This window comes from Sinohyriopsis cumingii, chromosome 11 (genome assembly GCF_028554795.1).
Source record: "Sinohyriopsis cumingii isolate HCF-2022 chromosome 11, ASM2855479v2, whole genome shotgun sequence".
In the NCBI taxonomy this organism is placed as follows: domain Eukaryota; kingdom Metazoa; phylum Mollusca; class Bivalvia; order Unionida; family Unionidae; genus Sinohyriopsis; species Sinohyriopsis cumingii.
The window spans coordinates 103,599,014-103,621,045 of NC_142971.1; the positions used below are offsets into that span (position 1 = coordinate 103,599,014).

A 22,032-nucleotide genomic window follows, 5' to 3' on the forward strand; every position below is an offset into this window, starting at 1 on the left:
ATAATAAGCTGTAGTCTTTTAAAAACACAAAGATCTTCTTAGGTGGAACATTCCCATGGCCCCTGGGATAACATTTTTGGAAAGTTATGTTTTTTTTACGGATTTCTAAAAGTGGGTATACTTTTAGCTGACTTCATTGGTTTATTTTATAAAATTGTTAAGAATGTGATTTAAAACATTAAGGTAACAATGTATGTATGGATGTATGTATGTATGTATGTATGTATGTATGTAATGGAATGAAGCAATTAGTATGCCCTTTTTATCTATTTATCTCATTCAGATTTGATAATTGTATTATTATTACATCTTCTTTTTTTGATAAAAATATGTTTGTATGCATTACAATATCCAATTAATAAAGTTCTAATTGGATGAGTATCATTGTCAATAAAATACATACTAATGTAAGCTCAAACAGTGAACTGAATATCAAGGTACTATTATAAGTATTTTTAATCATTCATAACCCATTACACAGAAACCTGCAATACAAATAAATCTTTACAAATATGCACAGGTTATGTAGTTATGTGCCATGGAACAATATCCATTATAGTTAGGAGTTCAAGAGGAGATAACTTGTTTTGTTTCTTGCTTGGTTCCTAAAGTCCAGTTGGATCCAATGAATAAGCAGCTGATTGAATAGTATAGGTGGCCACATAAACCTGTTGTTTTAGCATCTCCCAGATGGTGGCATTATTGTTCTGAATTTCAAACATGGCATCCACAATTCCTGGAAAACTACTTCCCATGTATCTGTTGAACCTGCTAGGGGCAAACATCACATGCCTAGAGGAGTGTAAAATATTGTCATTAGTAATATTATTAAACCCAAGTATAAGGCAGCCAACAACAACAACAACAATAATAAGAAGAATATTAAGTGTATGCTTTGGATTTTTAATGTAGCTTTAACAATTTTTCAGTCATATCACTACAGATGTCTGCAGTGTGACACTTTAAGTTTATGGTTATGTCTAACACAGCCAGGTATCATGCTGTTATCATTATTTTGGAATTATTGGCATTCATTCAAGTAGAACATTCTGGATTATATCATTATGATACATCAAGACTGTTGCTCATCAGTTCATGCAAATCTGTTAGCATATTAATTACTGAAATTCATGTGAACACACTATACTTCGAACTTGTGATAGAACATTTAGGACTTCTAAGAATTTAATTTGCAGTACTGCAATTTCCTTTAAAACTGTCACTTTATGTCCTAAGAAAATAAATTATTTTTGAATTTTACAAAACTTTTTGCTTTTGCTTAAAACAATAAAGTAACAACACTAGAAAATGCAAAAATGAATTGGACTCATGTTTACTGAATGCTAGAATAATGCAATCAAAACTGGTAAATGAAACATTGATATTTCATTTGTTTCACGCTTCAAAATTGTGCTTAGTGCCTGGAAAATTAAACATGTATACTGGTGGAAATAATGTAAATAATTAGGACCAGTTAAATAAGCTTTGTAAGGTGACATTGAGGTTTTAGTTTTATCTTTTAATCAGATTTTAGTGTAATCATCATAAATCAGATACAGCCTCCTGAATTTAAATGTGAAAAGTGTCAATCAACCTCGGAATAATACCATCATGCATTACCATGGAAAATTCATTACCAGTAAGCACTGACTGTGTTTTAATCTCCAACTTACAAGGTATTAGTTTCATTGTCACAATCAATATAAAGTTAATGTCACTGTATTATCATGTTACATAATCTTACGAATCAAATCAAGGAACTCTTGCCATAGTTTGCAATGAAAACACCACATCAGTATTTTACTAATATAACAATAATTGTGAAAAAGCATCTATTTTTCATGTTGTTTCTCTAAATAAATGCCATCAGTTTTCAAACAAAATCATGGTTTATTCTGAATGTAGAATAAAATCAGAATATATCTGCATTCATATGCCAAACGCAGTGATGTAATGCACAATGTTTTTGCTGGTAAACATGTGCTTTGTGTTTAAACCACTTGGAGAAAAATGTTTACAACCTTTCATAGACTGGATATATTGAAAATCAACTTTAATTTATGTAGAAAATCAATGAACTTCATTAGAAAAAGATAGTTATTGGCATTTACTACCAACATGAATATTTAAATGAATGCTCAACCACTTCTTACTGCCACCTTTGTCAACGTCAATGTCCATCCCTTTAATAGCTTTTCGGAAGTTGCTCACTAACTCATGCCCTTGCTAATCTTGTGGTCTCTGTTTTTGGACCCCTGTTGTGCATGATTTATCAAGGGAGAGGTTAACAATACATCACACTTCTATGGCCCCCCCTTTGAGCAGCGTTATAGTGAGTGATAACTATACTAATACATGTACATACTCAGCAGCAAAAAGTACAAACCTAAACTTGCCATCAGATAATTCTTTGAGAGAAAAGAGCTGATGCTATTCATTATATCTATGATTCCAAGCTAACTATGTAGACATTGAAACTATGGTGTTATATGTGGCAGGTTTGCAACTATTCTGATCAAACTTTGATGGGTATTACATGCAGGCTAATATGGTAAAGATATGGAACTCGCACTTCTTTGACATTAATATAATATTACAGTAGATTCTATGATTCTCTTTATCAGAATTTAGGAACCTTATCAAGATAAATCTCCTGAGAAAACAATGCAGTTATATCTTGATTACTGATCATTTTTATTGTCTCAACATAATAATTGCATCTGGAAATCTAATATGTACTTAATAACATCTGTAATTATCCTTACTATCAACAATATGGACAAATTATTTGGCTCACTCCTCTAAATTCATATTCATTAATCAATTTTAACATGAAGAGATGGTGCCAGGACTGCATCTGAAAGTGAGATCAACAGTTCTAAAATAATCGCTACATTGTTGACAAACACTGTTAATTGGATGAAAGCATCACCTCATTAATTTGCATGGATCATAACTGTAATCATCCAAGATCCTGGTCAAAATCAGATCATATATATCGCAGTATTAACAAGCCCAGCTACTCATATGCAAAATCAATTCCTTAATATGTTAATGCAGTACCTAATCAAACTCCTGTAAGATTTTGATAACATAAGCCAGTATTCTAAGTTTTATAACAACATGATTTGCAGGCTGGTAACAAGCTCAGGCAATTAAAGGCAAGATCGTCTAATTAGTATGCAAGGATCTTGATCATAAAATCTGTCACCGCTCCAGTGGCCTAAATTGTTAGAGTGTCCACCTCAGATGTGGGAGAATTTGTAACCCGGTCATGTCATATCAAAGCTTTATACAAATGGTACTAGCAGCTGTCTCGCTTGGCACTCAGCATTGAGAGGTTAGTGTTAGGACTGGTCGGGCTGGTGTCAGGATAATGTGACTGGGTGGGAGATAATGTTACTTGTCTGTATCATGATACCCCAGTGCTCAGCACCATAAACAGCCAAACTGCAGACATCATAGTGATATGACTAAAAATTGTTAAAGCTACATTAAAAATCAAAATCATACACATTCACACATAAAATCTGCCAAGATCTTGCAAACATAAACCCATGATATTCCAAATTTGATCAAAAAGTCCTGAGATATGCATGGTCTTTTGGGTGGCAACAAACCCAGTCAATTAGATGTACTATCATCTCATTAGTACATGTATGTGTATATTTCATTAAAGGATCTTGATACTATAAGCCTACATTCAAAGTTTTATCAAAGCAGGATCAGAAATATGACTTACCAATTAGCAATAAGCTCAGACAATTTCATGCACAATCATGCCATTTAATAAGCATAGATCTATTTCATTACCAAAAGTTTCTGAGATCTTGAACTTGGATCAAAATATTGCCTCCAGATTTCAAACAATGACACAACTAAATAGTAAAGGGAATGGAAACTCCAGCAAGGTGCCCAACATCACATATTCACTTTTGATATGAAAATGAGGTTCCAAGCGGTCAGCTGTTAGCACTACCATCAGGCACATAGTGTTTTTGTTGGAAAGGAATTTATATTTTCTACCTTTCCTATTTTATATTAAGATTTAATACATTTTGCTAATATCAGTACCAAATGAAAATATCCATTCCAATCTAATAAATCTTTTGAAATTGTATTAGTGATAGTGACAAAGATAACACTCAAAAGATCTACTTTTTGTACCCTTAAACCAACCTTAATTTACTATTTTAAAAAATATTAGTAAAATATACAGCTAACATCAGTAGCTATACATTTTCAAGTCATGTAAATTTTATTTGTATATCTTGCATAAAAACTTTTTAATGGGTTTGTGGAATGCCATGGTGCACCCTTTCTAATCAAGTTCAAAAATCAACTTATTTTTCCCAATATTTTGCTTTTAATGATAAAATGTATTACAATATGTTACTTATTGCATCTTTTGGCAATAAAAGAATGTTTCTTACATTAATCATACTGTAATAATATATGAGCAGCATAACTTACAAAATATGCACCATGAATCGGCTTCTCTGGCCCACTCTAAAGGTACAATGTTACACTGCACTGATAAATTCATCTAGATGACAAATGGATATTATTTATATGTGGTGAGCATTCAAAAGCAACATCACCTCATTATTATTTGCAAATCTTGTTCATTATCAAGCTTGTCAACAAATTTGATGAGGTAAGCATATAATCCAAATATATATTTTAAATCCAATCAGAAATAATTTGTCTCCAGTGTGATGACAAAGAAGTGGAAATTAACTAAAGCACAGAGTGAGACAATGTTTACTAGTGAAGTCAGTTGAAATTGACAATCCATGATGTGCTGTGCGTTAGATTTCAAAAACTTTCATGAATGATTTTTCATGTAAAACATGCATTGTCTAGCATCCTGAAATTCTGTAAGCATAAAATTCCTACTCAATTCCAAAGTTAGAAAAACTTTGATCAGAATGAATTTACTATATTTGTATGAAGTCCTAACATAGGAATCTTTCCCCGCATTAGAGTACTAAATTTCAGTTACCAAGGTATGCTACGAGTATTATCTAAGATTCTGTGCTAAGCATTAGCTTGAATTTCTAGCATACAAAGCTTCATTAAGAACTAAAGATTTGTTATAAGGTAAAATAAAAATAAGCAATTAAAACCTGGAACTGAGATCATCATATCTAACATAATTAAGACCTACTTGGAGGTTGGTTTTCCTGGCACCCCTTCTGGGTCTATGAAAGTCCTCTCCAGCTGCATCATCATATCATTCACTATCCTTACTGCCAAGGGACTGAAATGGAAAAAACTAGTTATTTAATTCTTGTCACCCCTGATCCAGAAACCTCCATGGTGAAAAAACTAAAGCACTAATTTGCAAAGAATGCAATGAATCTCGTTACATCTTACACAAAGGATATATAAATGGAAGGCAAGATATAATTCCAGAAGATTCCACTTTTGAGGTTAAAAATCATTTTAATTATTAAATATTCACCTGGTATTACTACATCATTTATCTACAACAAGAAAAATTAAAGTAATCTCTGTTTTGAACTTTCCTTCACAGCAAATTTAAATCTCTACTGTTAATTTGGAAAACGTAATTCAAATTCATCTTAAATCATCACTCTTGAAGATTTATCAACCACTGTGCACTGCATTTTGCAACACCTAATCAGTATGATGACTGGAACACCAAACGGAAATAGTTAACTTTATCAATGGTCAGGATATCAATGTAATTTTCCTAACAGAAACATGGCTAAAAAATCAGGTGATGAGCCAAAGTGCATGAATCTAACACCCTCTGGTTACTCCACCAAGTCGTTTCCTGATGCCACTCCTGTGGAGGTGGAATTGCTGTCATCACAAAGAACTCTTTAATTCACCCATCCTAACTACACTGCAACTTCCAATTTCAAGCCCAGGTCATTTGAACCTCTCGAAACCACACCCAAATGGAACAAAAGGCAGTCCATTTTTTCTGTCTCTATTGCCCTCCTTCAAGTAAATTTCTTTTACTGAATCTCTTTTGAGCAGTTTCCTAGCCTCCTGGAGTATGGAAATTTGATATGTGGCAACCTGAACATTCTTAGAGATTTCAACCTTCACTTTGACTGGTAACCCATACACATCAAAACTCTTTAAAATAACATTTTCAACCTTAAAGAGTCAGACAACCCACCCATAAATATGGTCAGATTTTAGAATTGATTCTTCTTAGACCGGGCAATAATATTGTAGTCTTCATTGGTGTCCCATGATCTTGCATCAGATCACCTCTGTGTAATAAGCCATCTAAAAATGTATATGTCCCTAAACTCCCCATCTCTGTTTGCTACAAAAGAGAAAAATTCATATGATAAATAGAACCCAACTAATGCATAAAGTTCAAGCAAACCAAAGAACTTCATTGCCTCCTACATCAGTACAACTTGACAAGTGCAGAGTATCAAATAAACAGTGCATGTTCTCCATGGTATGGTAGTGTTAGGGACCAACCTCACACTACTAAAAGAAAATGCCACAAAGCTGAGAGGATTTGGCTTTCCATCTACCTCACTATTTCTTAAGCAGATCTATGAAGCTGCTAAGAATGTCATAAGCATGGTTCATGAAGCAACATGACATGGTTCATGAAGCCTATGACAGTCCTAAGATCAGGAAGCAACATCAGTCTATGACAGTCCTAAGAAGAATGTCATAAGCATGGTTCATGAAGTAACATGACATGGTTCATAAAGCAACATGACATGGTTCATTCAGCCTATGACAGTCCTAAGAAGTATGTCATAAGCATGGTTCATGAAGCAACATGACATTTTTCATGAAGCAACATGACATGATTCATGAAGCCTATGCCAGTCCTAAGATCACTAGAAGGTCCAGCTGCAAAGTGTTCATCGAGATTGTGACCAAGCTTATGTCAAGGAATAAATGTACACCACTCCAATAACCTTCTATCGCCTCAACCATCCAGACTGGTTTACAAATTTCTCCCATGACAAAGTTCAATCCATTAGCAATACGTTTGACAAGACAATTTCAACTGACTCATCATCACCAAGCAGTTGTGTTACAAAATATAAAATGACAACCTTTACCAGCATTTGAACCTGTCTCTATGGATTTGGAACATACAACTGTCTTGATGAGCATCCCAAGTCATGTGAATTCAATCTGATTCCTACATTCCCATCATTTTTCAAAACTGACGTTGTAAAGTCTCTGTTGAAGAAATTGATGCTTGATCACAATGATTTAAAGAACTACCAACCTGTTTCCAAAGTCTCATTCATGTAAAATATCTTAGAAAAACTTATTCTATCCCAAACTGTATCTCATCTGAATTCAAATAGTCTTTTCAGCAATGTACAGCCTGCATATCAGCCTTGCCATAGCACTGAAACTGCCCTTCTGAGAGTGGTTAATGACCTTCTCTCTGCTTTGTATATTGGAAAGATCATGATCCCTACCCTCTTCAACTTATCTGCGATATTTGACACAATAGATCGTGATATATTACTTCACCTTCTCCAGCATATATTTAGTATTCCCAATACCGTCTTACTATTGTCAAAGTCCTACTTGGTCAACAGGACACAAATTGTGTCCATAAATGGGAAACACTCCAACCCAGTTGATCTATGCTTTGGTATTCTGCAGGGCTCTGTTCTCAGCCACATAGGATGACTATACAGCCACTCTCAAATGTCATAGATCCTGTGCTTCACTAACTCTGTGCTGATGACATTCAGACATACAAATCTAGCTGCCCAATGACAGCTGAGTCTACCATGCAAGGTCTAGAAGGGTGCATTTCCGATGTGAAGTCATGAATGACATGTAACAAGCTGAAGATGAATGATGATAAAATTGGATTTGTCCTGATCACCATGCAAAGACTTTCAAAATAACATCCTGTACATCAAACAATAAGTATCATCAATATCACAGTCAGTACAAAACATAGGTGTCACTCTTGACAATACTCTATCATTACACAAATATGTCATGAACATCATCATCATCATCATCACAGTGCAAGGCTGCATATCTTTCACTGAGACATATCAGCTCCATTCGCAACTTTCTTTCAGTTTATGCCACTAAAATACTTGCATGTTCTTTAGTACTTTCAAGACCGGACTATTTTAGTTCACTTCTATCTAGTTTATCTCAGTATCTACTGTGGAAACTTTGAAGAGTTCAAGACAAAGTTGCTTGGATCATCCTTACAGTACAAATGAGCACACCTCCTCCATGTTCTGTAACCTTCACTGGTTACCTGTTCAATCCAGAATCAAAAATAAAATTTGTTTACTATGCTACATTTTACTGACTGGCTCCAGTCCAATGTACCTATCTGACCTCACAAATATGTACACCCCTCAAGAAACTTGCACTCCTCTTTTGATGTATTTTCTTTGTTAAAACTGTTTAAACAAAGTAATATGGACAGCATTCTTTTGCGTACCAGGGAACAGCTATATGGAACGAATTACCCATTGATCTTAGACACAAGGACACTAATCTCATTCAAGAATGCTCTTAAAGTCATCAATTTTGCCTACAAGAACAGACTTACAGACTTAATAATGTTCATTTCCTTAATTATTGCCAGCATAATTTTGTTTTGTAATTTCATGGTGCTTATTTCTGTAATTTTGTCTTTAAGTTATGTGTTATCTAATACTGTAAAGTACTTTGAGCTTCTAAAGATTTTGTTCTCTACTAAGTCCACACTATTATTATAATTATTATTATTATGATTATTATTATTATTATTATTATTAATATCTTTTCCTGTCACTAGTCCCTAGTTCAAGGTGAATTCCATTCTTTTGTTAGTAATTGGAGGTCATTGATCTTAAACAATTAATCCCAGTTTAATGCCTTAGTTAATTCCATTATTTGGAATACTCTGCTTCTTTCACTGTGACCAAGACTGAAAGAGAAAGCTGAGAAGTGGGAAGTTGGGGAATAATATCAGTAAGTATTACATGAATAATAATAGTTTTAAGAAGAAACATGTGACATTCTCCACCTGAAAAGAATTACCAGGAATTCAAGATAAGACAATTTGTTCCTTTTAACTGCAAGATTTTATAACCGTCTTGACATTCTTCAGCTGTACTATGATTTTTAAATTAGCTTCTTAGGTTGAAACCTTTTAAGTCAGCAAGGCAACACTTAATTTAGGACCAACAAGGCATCATAAGAAACCTTCTGGTGGAAACCCCATGTTGACATGTCTTTCTATTTTGGATGAATAGTTGTAAGAGTTTCAAGATGGAGGCCATGGTGGCCATGTTCTATATCAGAGGCACCATTTAATATCATCTAGATATCACAATATGTCTTTTGGTAATAGTACATTTTCAAAATGATCAGCTATCTAGAAGTAGTAGTGATAACAAGATTTTCAAGATGGAGGCCAATGGTGGCCATGTTCTATATTAGAGGCACCATTTAAAATCATCTAGATATCACAATCCGTCTTTTGGTAATAGTACATTTTCAAAATGATCAGCTATCTAGAAGTAGTAGTGATAACAAGATTTTCAAGATGGAGGCCATGGCGGCCATGTTCTATATCAGGGGCACCATTTCCATTTAATATCATCTAGATATCATAAATAATCTTTTGGTAATAGTACAATTTCAATAATATCATCAGCTATCTAGAAGTAGTAGTGACAACAAGATTTTCAAGATGACCATTGCAGTGGTCATGTCAGAAGTTGGATCAGCACATTCTTGTTTCATTATAAAACAAAAGTAGTCATTCAGTAATTATAATAATTATAATAATACTATCTTTATTCAAAGAGGGTAACTAAGTTAGTTAAATACAACTAATCTCCCATAAGGTCTTTACTAAAAGCTACCCACAAAATATAAAATTTAAAAAATATAAATATTTTAAAACATCTTCATGCAAGTTTTCTCCCTGTCTCATGAAATAATTAGAATTAAACACATCTACAAATACACACTTAATACATTATGAAAGTAGAAGTATTTAAATGCACATATAATTTTTTGTTTCATCTTGCCAATAATTGTTTTGAAACAACATTAAGCAAGTTCTTCATGTATACATAGCAGTTAATCACTTCTGCCTCAATAGACCTTTAAGTTATTCTGCAAAAAGTTCTGTAAAGTTTACATCAGTATTATATTAAATATATAAGATATTATCTACATACTTCTGTAAATATATAAATATAAGAGATGCAAAACAAGCAAGTGATTAATTCCTCCCAGAACAATGAGTCTAGGCCATTATATATATACACTGCTTTAGACAAAATGTTGAAAACCTGACACTCTGTGGTCACAATCTGGATGCCCTCGAAGCAAGAACTTTCACTAACAGTGTTTGGAATCGACAAATGTATTTTACGGTGATGAAGAAACTAAGCTACATCAGATTCTGCAAATTACATGCCATTTTCAAGTTTGCTATTGAATGAGGTACACATCTGATATTTGAAAGACAAATTCTGCTCTTAAGTACTTGTTTCCTTTAATTTCTCAAGATATATTTGATAGTTGCAGGCAGGTGACGCTAGTTTAACATAATGAATAATGTATGTTATATACTTACTCATCTTTATCAACAGTTTGTATGTGGTTGTAAAAGTTCTGTGCAGCTAATGTCAAGTTGTTACTTGCTGACTCCAAGGCACCTAAAAAAGAATCTTATTTCTCTTTTATGTAGACTAATATCTAAGTGTTAATAAACCTTTCAAAGCTCACTTGGAAATGTTGTTGTTGTTGTAGGGTTTAATGCCATTTTTGAGCACATGATAGGCTATACATGGCAGCCAGTATTAATAGTGGAGGAAGAACCCAGGAAAACCCTAGATAGAACCACCGACCCACGAGAAGCTACTGGCAAGCTTTCTCACATACCCACTTTGGCTGAATCCTAGACTTGAACCCATGAAGACAGAGGTGAGATGGCAGTGATCCATAACGGAGAGCGCTTTAGACCACTCGGCTTGCCAGTAGCTTCTTGTGGGTCGGTGGTTCTTCTCAGGGTTTTCTGAGCTCTTCCTACACCATTAATACTGGCCGCCATGCATATTCTATTATGTGCTGAAAAATGGCGTTAAACCCAACAACAACAACTACTCAGGGCCCCCCACTTGGAAATAAGATGCGTTAAGGAAGCACTTACTATAGGTTATTTACAATCCAATTTCCTTTTTGAATTTGAAATATATGAGCTATTAAACAAAGAAACATTTTATAAACTAGTATATCTTGACGGTCCCTATACTAACATAATGAGTGACATTTACATCTGAAATGGACTGGAGAAGAATATAGGAAGGATGCTATCTGTCCTTTTTAAGGAAATTACACTGGGTTTACATTGATTTGTGATAAGCATTCTACATCTCTGATGTGTTAGCTTCACAAGTGATCATCATTTCACTTCTTATTCAATGGATGATTTCCCTTTGATAACCTCTGATATTTGGAATCATACCAATGAACCACTGTAAATAAATAGACTCTTTATATCTAGATCAATCAATGCCATATCTAGAGTTTCAAGTGTCTACCAATTTTGAAGGAAAATATGGATTATACATGTTGTTTTAGGGTTTAACACCATTTCTCAGTGCAAATGCAAGATTGACTAATACATGACACCCGGTATAGCTGATAGAGGAAGAACCAACCAAGCTACTGGCAAGCTTTCTCACCAAAATTGGCTAAGCCAGAGACACGTACCCATAATGACAGGTGATATGGTAGTGGTCAGTAAAGGCGAGCACAGCAGACCACTTGACCATCAGCTGCACATGCCACTAGTGATATGGCTGACATAAACTTAGAATAAAAATATTGACTTATGAATCCAATGATCTTGAAGCACAGCAGATGGAACAATCCGATATTTTGGTGGGTTACCATAGGTTATAAAAGTGGATTGGTTGGCTGTATAACTTTCACGGCAACAAATTAGGACATAAGCCAGATCCTGTAGGCATACACAGACCTCAACACAATTGAAAACTGATGAGAAGTATGAACAAAGATAACAACAGTATTACTAACAGCCACTCTGATAAAAGGAGACACTGCCTAATTATAACAGCCTTGCATGATTATCTGGACGTTGTATTGGCATTACCAAATCTTTCAAACTGAAGGACACCAAACTGGGTGTTATAGTCAGTATTATCTGTAGGAAATTACAGACGCTTGGAAATCACTATTTAATGGGCTAAAACTTCTGAAAATCGAGTACCCAAAGTCAAGAGTTACCATTCAGGTTCAGACAAAATTAACCATAGATGATAAAACAGTCCTTTGCTAAGTACTGCTTTAACCAAAGATATCTGATGTCCCATCAAATACCACACAGAAGTACATAGATGATTCAATTGATTATCTCAGTGATGATTCAACATTAATGTCAAAAAAAGTCCAAAACTTGGATGTGTTAATTGCATAATAATAATAATAACTCCCACTGAAATCGGTAAAGCCTGAGATGAATGAAGGCTTTGTCCTGGTCTATAATATTAGCAAGTGATAATTTTCCAGATTTCATTATTAAAGAGTAATGATAGTGATGATACCGATGACAATAAAGGTGTATGCATATTATAACAAAGGGTGTGAAAGCATAATTTATATAACTGTGCTTCTTGCAGAGAATCTTCCTGACATTAAAATAACATTATCCCCAGACAGTGCAAATCTTGAACTGTTCTGGCTTGCTGTCAGCAATTTGAATCTATCCACTGGCAGGAAACAGTCAAATTGATTGGTGAACTCACAAGAGTTGTAGTAATATAACCACATTCTAAGGCAGACACTGAAAAGGCATTATCAATTTTGAGAAATCAAGCCAACTCCAGAAAAAACCTGGATCCAATTACAGTACATCAATTCATAAGTGTTAGTATCAACATGACTAGGACTGCCTCCAATATTATCCAGTCAATTTTATTATCTCCTTAAAAGTGATTAGTGTGTGTGTCTGATTTAGATTTTTGATGTAGCTTTAACAGCTTTTTAATCATATTTTTAATAAATTTGCAATGTTGCAGTTTATAGTGATGTCTAGCACTGGGGCATCATGAAGCACACATGAAGCATGATGTCCCAACCAGTCACATTATCCTGACACCAGGCTGACCATTCCTAACACTAACTTCTTAATGCTGAGTGCATAGTGAGGCAGCTGTTAGTACCATTTTTATAAGTCTTTGGTATGACTTGGCCAGGTTTCAAACCCATGATCTCCCACATCCGAGTTGGACGCTTTAGCCACTAGGCTACTGAAGTGGTCTGAGTCAAATTTTAGAGGTAGAAAGGATAATTGCCTGTTTGCAACCAAATGATTCATCCATGATAGTGTGAGAATTTCATTGGAACCAGTCAATTAATCCAAATTCATTAATCGAGCTGTTTGATGAACTTTAATGACCGATATTTTTTACCCGTCATAGTGTATTAACATGAAAGAATATGGACTAACAATATTATAGCACAATAATGTTTGACATATTAAGTGATCTGCAATAATGCTTACCAATATTAACATTGTGTTCTTGCCATACAGTTCCAAATTCATTCTTGAATGTGTCTATAACATCTGATATGGCCTTTGCATATCTCCTTACATCAAATGACAGCAGCGTTTCATCAGCAAGTTTCCTGAAATATAAAGCAACAATATAATCCATGTCTCTAGGCCCTAACTGAACAGAATCATCATGTTGCCATTTTTTAAATCGAAATTTACTTCATTTTTGGACTATATCTTACAGTCGAAGTTCTGACTTGGAATCAGATAACTGGCCATGCATTAAAATACAGTATATATCATTAGACACAACAGCAGCTGTACTGAATCAAATATAACTATGCATACACATTATTTGATACATACTAATCTTTTAATACTAACTACAATGCAATCTGTGACTTAAAGAAAGAAGTAATTTTCTGCTGCTTTTTAATTGATTCTGATGAAAGTCGACTTATGTGTCACATAAGATGGCCATATTTGGTACCGGACCAGCATCATTTCAACAAAGCTGAAACCCAAGGAAATCTGGGTGCTTTCAATCAAAATTTTGTCACATTCTGTTAAGTGGTTGGTGTATTTCTGATCTTAGTATTGGCAGCTATATCTGATATTGGATCATCATTTAAGAAATTTAAAATCCATTCATTTCCAAGATGTTTTGTGTCAAATTTGGTCAAATCTACTGAGCAGTCTGAGAGAAGTTATTTGAAGTTTTTTTTTTTATTTGTACTAATCATAACAGCAATATTGGAGAATTAATATCATTTGAGCAATTTGTAAAGACCTTCATGCCTGGAGGCTGGCCAAATCACAAGTTTTAAGAAGTCATTAAAGAATTGTTTATTTTTAAAAGCACAATTGTAATGGATGATCAGCATATTTTCAACAAGTTTGAAAAGTTATTTTTACAACAGAATGCACACTCTTAAATCATGCGCAAACTGGTCAAACAGTTTTGATATGTTGTACTGTATTTACAGTGGTCCCCCTCTTTTATACCCCCTGACCAGTGGCCACCTGCTTTTTACAGACAAAATCTAGTGACACTGATAAGTTTGTGTTCAAAAGTATCCTTCATGAACAGCTACAACTCTAACATGACCAGTGGCCAGCATATGAGTGCAAAATTGATAAATTTTCCCCTCCCAAATGGCCACATTTTATTTTTATATCTGTCCAGAACCAGTACTTAGTTCATATGGTAAGGTAAGTAATCCAATTATCTTTACTGATATCTGCTTCCTGATGTCAGATTTTTGTTGCTGAAAGTAGTGCTGGCTAAAGTACATGTACGCTAAGGTTAACATTATATCACTATCTTTTAACACCGATGTTTACAGGAAATCATGGCTGATCCACAATGTTGTGAAAGCTAGTTTTTGGCTTCACACAGCCGTCTTCTCTTTGATGAGTATGACCAGTCGAAATTGTCAAGACCATAAGATGGTCAACTTTAGCTAAATACAGATTTTTTGGATTAACACACACAGGGAGATTAACACGGAACAAAAAAGGGTACCAGACAAAGACTGAAAAAATCATGTGAGAGAACATGTATCACTTCCTGCATAAAGAATGCATTCATTTCGTCCATTTTACAAAGGTTTCATCTGCATAATTATACTGCAGTACTGTACAATTAGCAACATAGCAATAAATTATTATAAAGCTTTAAAATATCATTACAAAAAACAAACAATACTTTAGAAAAGTTAAAGTGAATTGACGTCCTAAAAAATGGGAGGGGTGGCATCCCGAACAATTTTATTTTGGAAAGACTTAAATAAACAACATCACAACAGATAAAAGGGACATTCAGAAACTGTGAAAAAATGGAAAGAGAATTACCGGTATTCTAAATGCCAAAACAATGTATATACTATGATTTTAATCTTGTTTTTGAATGGTTTTGCTGGGTTCACATAGATTTTGAAAGATTGGGGAAAATGGAGTAGCATTTTCCAGGTTTTGAAAATTTGTGAAAATCAAGCAGATTACCCTGAGGTCCTTGAAAGTCTTTGAAAACTGAAATAAACCTGAAAATTTTAATTAACTTGTTAGGGACAGTAACTCAAACCTGATGGAAGGGAGATAACTCTTTATTATATGCAAAGCAAATGAAGCATGAAATATATATATAAAAGCAAACCCATACTTTTTCATCTATTCATTGGAATACCTAATTCAATAAAAAATGTTAGCCAAAATAGGTCTTGGAAATCAATATATGTGGTCATTCAAAGTTATTCTTAAAATTCTTGGAAATTGTGTCATTCAGAATTCTGTAATGACCCAAAAACAACATCCCACTTGCATTTGAGACTTAAGAATACAAACTATTACTGTAATGAATGTTCACTTGAAATGAATCTATTCTTAAGACCTTTATAAATCAATGTTACTTTTCAATGAAGATATTAAATACTTTGAAATTATATAAAACTTTCTTACTATATAAACTGCATACACTTTTTGCAAAATATTTAGACTACCTCCAGTTAGGCCGCACGTCTTATAAGGCCACTTTCCAGGTACAGAAGGGGTGGCCTTATAAGAGGGGGACCAGCAATAATAGCTATTGGAATGGAAGATACATGACTGGCAATGACTGATGTGTGTGTGTGTGTGTGTGTGTGTGTGTGTGTGTGATAAGGATTTTTAATGTAGCTTTTACAATTTTTCCAGTCTTATCATTATGATGTTTGCAGTGTGGCAGTTTATAGTGATGTCTTAAGAATACACTGGGGCATCATACCACAGACAAATAGCATCATGTCCCACCCTGAGTCACATTATCCTGATACCATGCAGGCCAACCAGTCTCAACACTAACTTCTTAATGCTGAGCGCCAAGCATTCAGCTGCTAGTACCATTTTTATAAGTCTTTGGTATGACTGGGCCAGGGTTCAATCCCGCAACCTCCTGCATCCGAGGCAAACACTCTAACCACTTAGGCAACCGAAGCGGTACAATGAATGTTGAAGGAAAGACTAAACCAAGAGCTCACTTGGCCTTGTTAGCAGGTAAGCAAGTTTTACATGACTAATAGCAAGCAAATTATTCATAAAATTTTTAAAGATGACTTCATTAGCCTTTATAGTTGTGGTCACATAATCTGATAATCACATAATCTGATAATCACATAATCTGATAACGAATATGCCTGTCTTGGATTGGCAGAGATAGAGAATACAACATACCTGGTAACTGCAAGTTCTACAGTCATCAGGTACAAAATTACCAGCTGACAACTTCAGTTAGTTCCAAAATATGCAGTCCTGCTGAATTTATTTTTATCAACATAATTTCGTAGCTTTAGCCACCAAAGCAAATGTAGGATACTTTGGTCACATTATTAAACATGCCTTTTCACATCCAATGCAATGCTTTCTCAACTGACAAATCATCATGCAAGTAGGAAAGCATAACATTAAAGAGTAGCAAATCGAAGATTTTTCTACAGTATCACAAAACTTCTGGTCATTTGTTTTAACACAATAAACTTAGTTAAATCATGCAACTAACCTATCCAATGTTTGGGCTACAAAAATTGAGCTTTTCATCTGCTTTAACTATTTTTGTAAAACACGGGGCTTTTTTCATCCTGGAATAATCTACTTTTATTCCAGGCAATTTCTTGTTTTATCAGTGACTTTACCTTTAAATTTAAATCTTTGATAATACATGCCATAAAAAGACAGAATTATTATTTTAACTGTTGTAGACATACTGGAATGCCATCATCATACTTGATAGTCCAGTCTGCTCATTTATCAGCATTACACAAAACTGGCATATGTTACGGCAACTGAATTAAGAGATAATAAGACAAAATTGACTTACCAGCTTATAACTCCCCAAAGTCTTGTCATGGCCAAAGTATAGTTAAAGGATGGATCTATAAATGTGGTGTACATCTGGAATGTTTCATACGCAGAGTGATATAAGGGATAGGAAGGTATGTCCCACTTTTTCTGAAATATGAAACATGGTAACTTTGCACCTTTGTCTTTATGAGGAAGAAGATTTATCAGCAATCAGTGAAAATTCATATTTTTAGATCCAAATCTTGATGTAAGACATGATTCTACAAACAGCATTCTAAGACATGATTCTACAAACAGCATTCTAAGACATGATTCTACAAACTGCATTCTAAGACACGATTCTACAAGCAGTGTTCTATCTAAACTAACAAATAATTCTCTAAACTATGTAATAATATTCTCCTTTCATGATCTATTGTCTCGTGTATTTTCTATCTTGGAATTTCAGTTCTCTTTTGTGTCCAAAGTGTTGTAATTGACAGTCTCAGCTGGCATCTATCTTCCTGCCTGCAGTATGTTCTATGTATATACAGCTGTATGCATCATACAAACCAGAAAACATTAGAGATATTGATGTGTGATTTGACTGTATTCTTGTATTTTGTACATCTGAAACTATAAAGCACTGCATGAACACCCACCATCATGTTGACATCCAAATTAACAAGTTCAGTTAATTATTATTACAGTTTTTGTTGTTCTAGTGATACTATTATCGTTTCAATAATAAGTATTATTATTATTATTACCAATAATCCTGGTATTTTTGTTATATTTGCATGGGCATTTATTGTTATTATTCTTCTTATAATTATTATTATTATTAGTAGTAGTAGTAGTAGTAGTAGTACATGTACTAGTATAAAAACCATCTTTCTGGTATCTCAGGTCACCTGCATGTGAACCATAACAACAACGCTTAATGAATTAATTTTCGAGAAGAACGTGTACCTTCTTTACAACTTCAAAAGGCTACCAGCATCTGTATTTACTATGTATGTGTTACAGCAGGGCACAATTAGCATGGTCTATTTTTAGCACAAGGTTGATTACAGTACTGAACCATCAGTAATACAAGAATGAAGCCTTCTTTGTCTCTGTCTTCAGTAAAGATTGTGCTTAAAACAAACAAAAAGAAAAGAAACCACAAATAATAGTCTTTATATGAGGAGAAAAAAGACAGTGATTAGCAACATATAATGAGATTCCCTGGGCAGTTGTAGATTTTCCATTTTATTCCATGGAAAAGCATGAAAATTTCTAACATGGAAAACACTAGAGTATTTGGACTAATATTCCAGACTCTGTCCAGTGTAGGCTGGAAAAGCATGGAAAAAAGACATGTAAAAGCATGGAAAATGCTTGACAATTCTAGCATGGAAAATGCTGGAGTATTTGGACTAATATATTCCAGGCTCTATCTAAGGTAGGCTGGAAAAGTATTGGAAAAAAAGACATGGAAAACGCTGGACAATTGTAGCATGGAAAACGCTAGAGTATTTGGACTAATATTCCAGGCTCTCTCCGGTTACCGTATTTGTCTGCCTATAAGACAATAATTTGTGACCAGAAAATCTAAGCTTCATCTTATAGTCCAAATCAACTTATAATTGGATTATGTCATCCGAATCACTTTATAGTGCTTTCCATATGGAAAACAATTCTCCAAGAGTACGAAAAAATAATGTGTAAAAAAATATTTCATTTTGGGGAAGAGATTGTATATGAAAAATTATAAGATACCACAATAAGTAATTTAAGCAATTGCATGAGCATCAGTAGTAAAAATTAACATAGATCTGATGTAACTGCGCTAAAGCAGCATGCACCAGTAATTTGGAATATATGTTGTTTCAATCTGATTATATTTATGCGTGTTAGAATTGACAAGTTAGAAGATGAATAACCATGTCAAAGACATATTCCATCACAATTTCCTTCTTGCACCTAATCAAATAAAGCATATGAATCAGTGACATAGAGATAGATAGACAGACATGCTAATCTGATGTCATTGACATGTAGGTTATGAGAGATGTGTAGTCACATGACTAGGAATGCAAATGGCCAGATCCCTGTCAAATTTCAGCAACAATGTACTTTTGTCTCATCTGTCATTGGATTAAAGACAGAACGAATACTTATTATAATGATCACATTTTTTGAGAAAATAAATCCTATTCCTATCGATTTCATGCAGGTATATCTCAATGAAAGGTCGTTCAAGTTTGCTGGGCTGACTAGTAAGCGGCTACCCCATGCCGACATCAAATGGTGTTGGCAAATTCCAGCTTTTTGATAGGGAATGGACTCTGACCCTACACCCAACATGAATGCCAAAATATCAAAAATGGGGTGGCAAGGGTCAGAGGAAACTTGGACTATCTTTATACTTGCAAAGAAAATCAGACAGCATGCAAAATGGTCATTCTTGGAATTTAACCAAATGGAGTCTATATGGATATAATTATTGTGAATATTTAAACCCTGAATGAGTATGGTATGTAATTTCATTGTTTACATTTAATGTTTCATTTATTAATGTTTCTTTCTTTTTGACAAAGCTTCAGCAACACGAGGGTTATAAGTTAAAATAAAACCCAACAAACCCTACAAAAAGCTGAACTCTCTCTATGTCTCTCTCTGTGCTTCTCTCTGACTCTCTCTCTCTCTCTCTCTCTCTCTCTCTCTCATATATCAGACCATATTTTATTTTGCTCACGAGGTGCAAGAAGAAAAATGAGATGGAATACATATGCATCCTTCTCTCTGTATTCTGTCTTCACAGGTGCTTGACATGAGCTTGATGTTCAGAAAAAAAAAACAATAATCTGATGGGAAAAAATCATACAGAGTGACAAAAATACCTTATATTACCCCCATGACCCATTCTGACATAGGACCCTCTCTATAATAATATATAAGAGAGAAGGTATGTAACTTCCAAATACTTCGTTCTGCCCATCACCCTCAATTTCCTTCTGCTATTTCCATCTTTAAAGACACATGACCATACTATATGGCTTGTTTTACTCCTGTGATATTTTTCTATTCATCAAGCCATTATTGACTTTTCTGCATTGTACCAAACCGAAGTTACGGGCTCCAAAACATGCGAGTTTGGCGAATTTTTTCTCCTGGGACAAGTGTGCGCACATGTGACAACTGGTGAAAAGAGCTACATGTACCATGTTTGCGACTCTACGATACATCCCTTTTTTAATTACAGAACAATGGTAGATGCAAAAGTGTGTGTGTGTGTGTGCATGTGTGTGTGTGTGTGTGATTTGGATTTTTAATGTAGCTTTAACAATTTTTCAGTCATATGGCTACGATGTCTGCAGTGTGACAGTTTATAGTGATATCTAGCACTGGGGCATCATGCCGCAGACATGTAGCATGATGTCCCACCCAGTCACATTATCCTGACACCAGGATGACCAGTCCTAACACTAACCTCTTAATGCTGAGTACCAAGAGAGGCAGCTGATAGTACCATTTTTGTAAGTCTTTGGTATGACTTGTCTGGGGATCGAACCCACGACCTCCCGCATCCGAGGCTGACGCTCTAACCACTAGGCCACCGGAGCAGTCAGATGCAAAAGTAAGTGTTTACTTACCATTAACTCGATTCAACTTTAGGAATCCTGTTCCATGCAAGAACTAGGCATTATCTTCTTCACTGCACATACATCGTATACATGCGACTCTATTTTCAAAATAGTTAAACTATGCGGCACATACATCAATGCCAAAATATGATTGGCTCAAAAGATTATACTTTATAATTATCACACGAGCTCGGACTTGTCTCAGCAGTAAAAATTCATGAAAATTGCACGTTTTGGAGCCCGTAACTTCAGTTTGGCAAGTTTCCTGACTGGAAAGGTTACCGAGTTACAGATAGAATCAAATTCGCAATGTTGTGTGGAACGAAGTGAAAAATGCATTCCGAGATATTTATCTGGCCTCATCTTATACTCAACATTGACTTATATATGGATGAAGTTTAGAAAATATGCCAAATTTGTTGATTCGACTTATACTCCGCATCGACTTATAGGCCGTTAAATACTCTTATAAAGAATGAGATAAATATTTTTGGAGGGTCATCACCCCAATCAATATTGTACTGTACTGTTTAGGTAACATGCTTCCACACCAAGAAATTTACATAGTGCATGTGTAGAATACAATCTCAAGTCTAAAGTCTCTTGAATAGTCCCACACCAAATCTACAAAGTACATTTTCTCAAAGCAAGATAAGTGTTTACATTTACCTCAATTAGACCTACTGTTTTATGCAGACTCTACTAGGATCATGCTGCTGTGTTCTTCTGCCAATAGCTCAAACAAATATATTTTATTTCATTGGCTTGATCACCTGACAACTTTAATATTACAAACTGGACAGGTGAAAGTGATTAAAATTCATAATCACTGAAACACTTTTGGTAGGAGACAAACTTGCATATATCATTTTCAGTTGATGCAGAAAAAACGTCATTTTGTACAGTACATTCTTTCCGTCTGCATACTGCAAACTTTTTCCAAATATCAATTTAATATTGTTTTGTTCTCAGTTTAGTTGCTACATTGTACCATTTTGACTTGATTATCCTTTTTATGAATTTAACGTTAATGTACAAAAGCATTTCATCTCCAAA

At 34.5% G+C, this 22,032-nt stretch overlaps 1 protein-coding gene across 4 annotated transcripts in view; it reads right to left on the reverse strand.

Annotated features, from left to right (window-relative positions):
* Positions 1 to 438: 438 nt before the first annotated feature.
* The window catches only part of LOC149789193 (N-acetylated-alpha-linked acidic dipeptidase 2-like), a 101,199-nt gene continuing 79,605 nt past the window's right edge, over positions 439 to 22,032 (reverse strand). For all 4 annotated transcript variants that reach the window (XM_089975340.1, XM_089975342.1, XM_089975343.1 and 1 more), the window contains 5 exons: positions 17,382 to 17,512; positions 13,538 to 13,662; positions 10,586 to 10,667; positions 5,171 to 5,263; positions 439 to 792 (listed from right to left, as the gene is read on the reverse strand). In XM_089975340.1, coding sequence (XP_089831466.1) covers positions 606 to 792; positions 5,171 to 5,263; positions 10,586 to 10,667; positions 13,538 to 13,662; positions 17,382 to 17,512 — 618 coding nt within the window. In that variant the 3' untranslated portion in view covers positions 439 to 605. The remainder of the gene's footprint in view (positions 793 to 5,170; positions 5,264 to 10,585; positions 10,668 to 13,537; positions 13,663 to 17,381; positions 17,513 to 22,032) is intronic.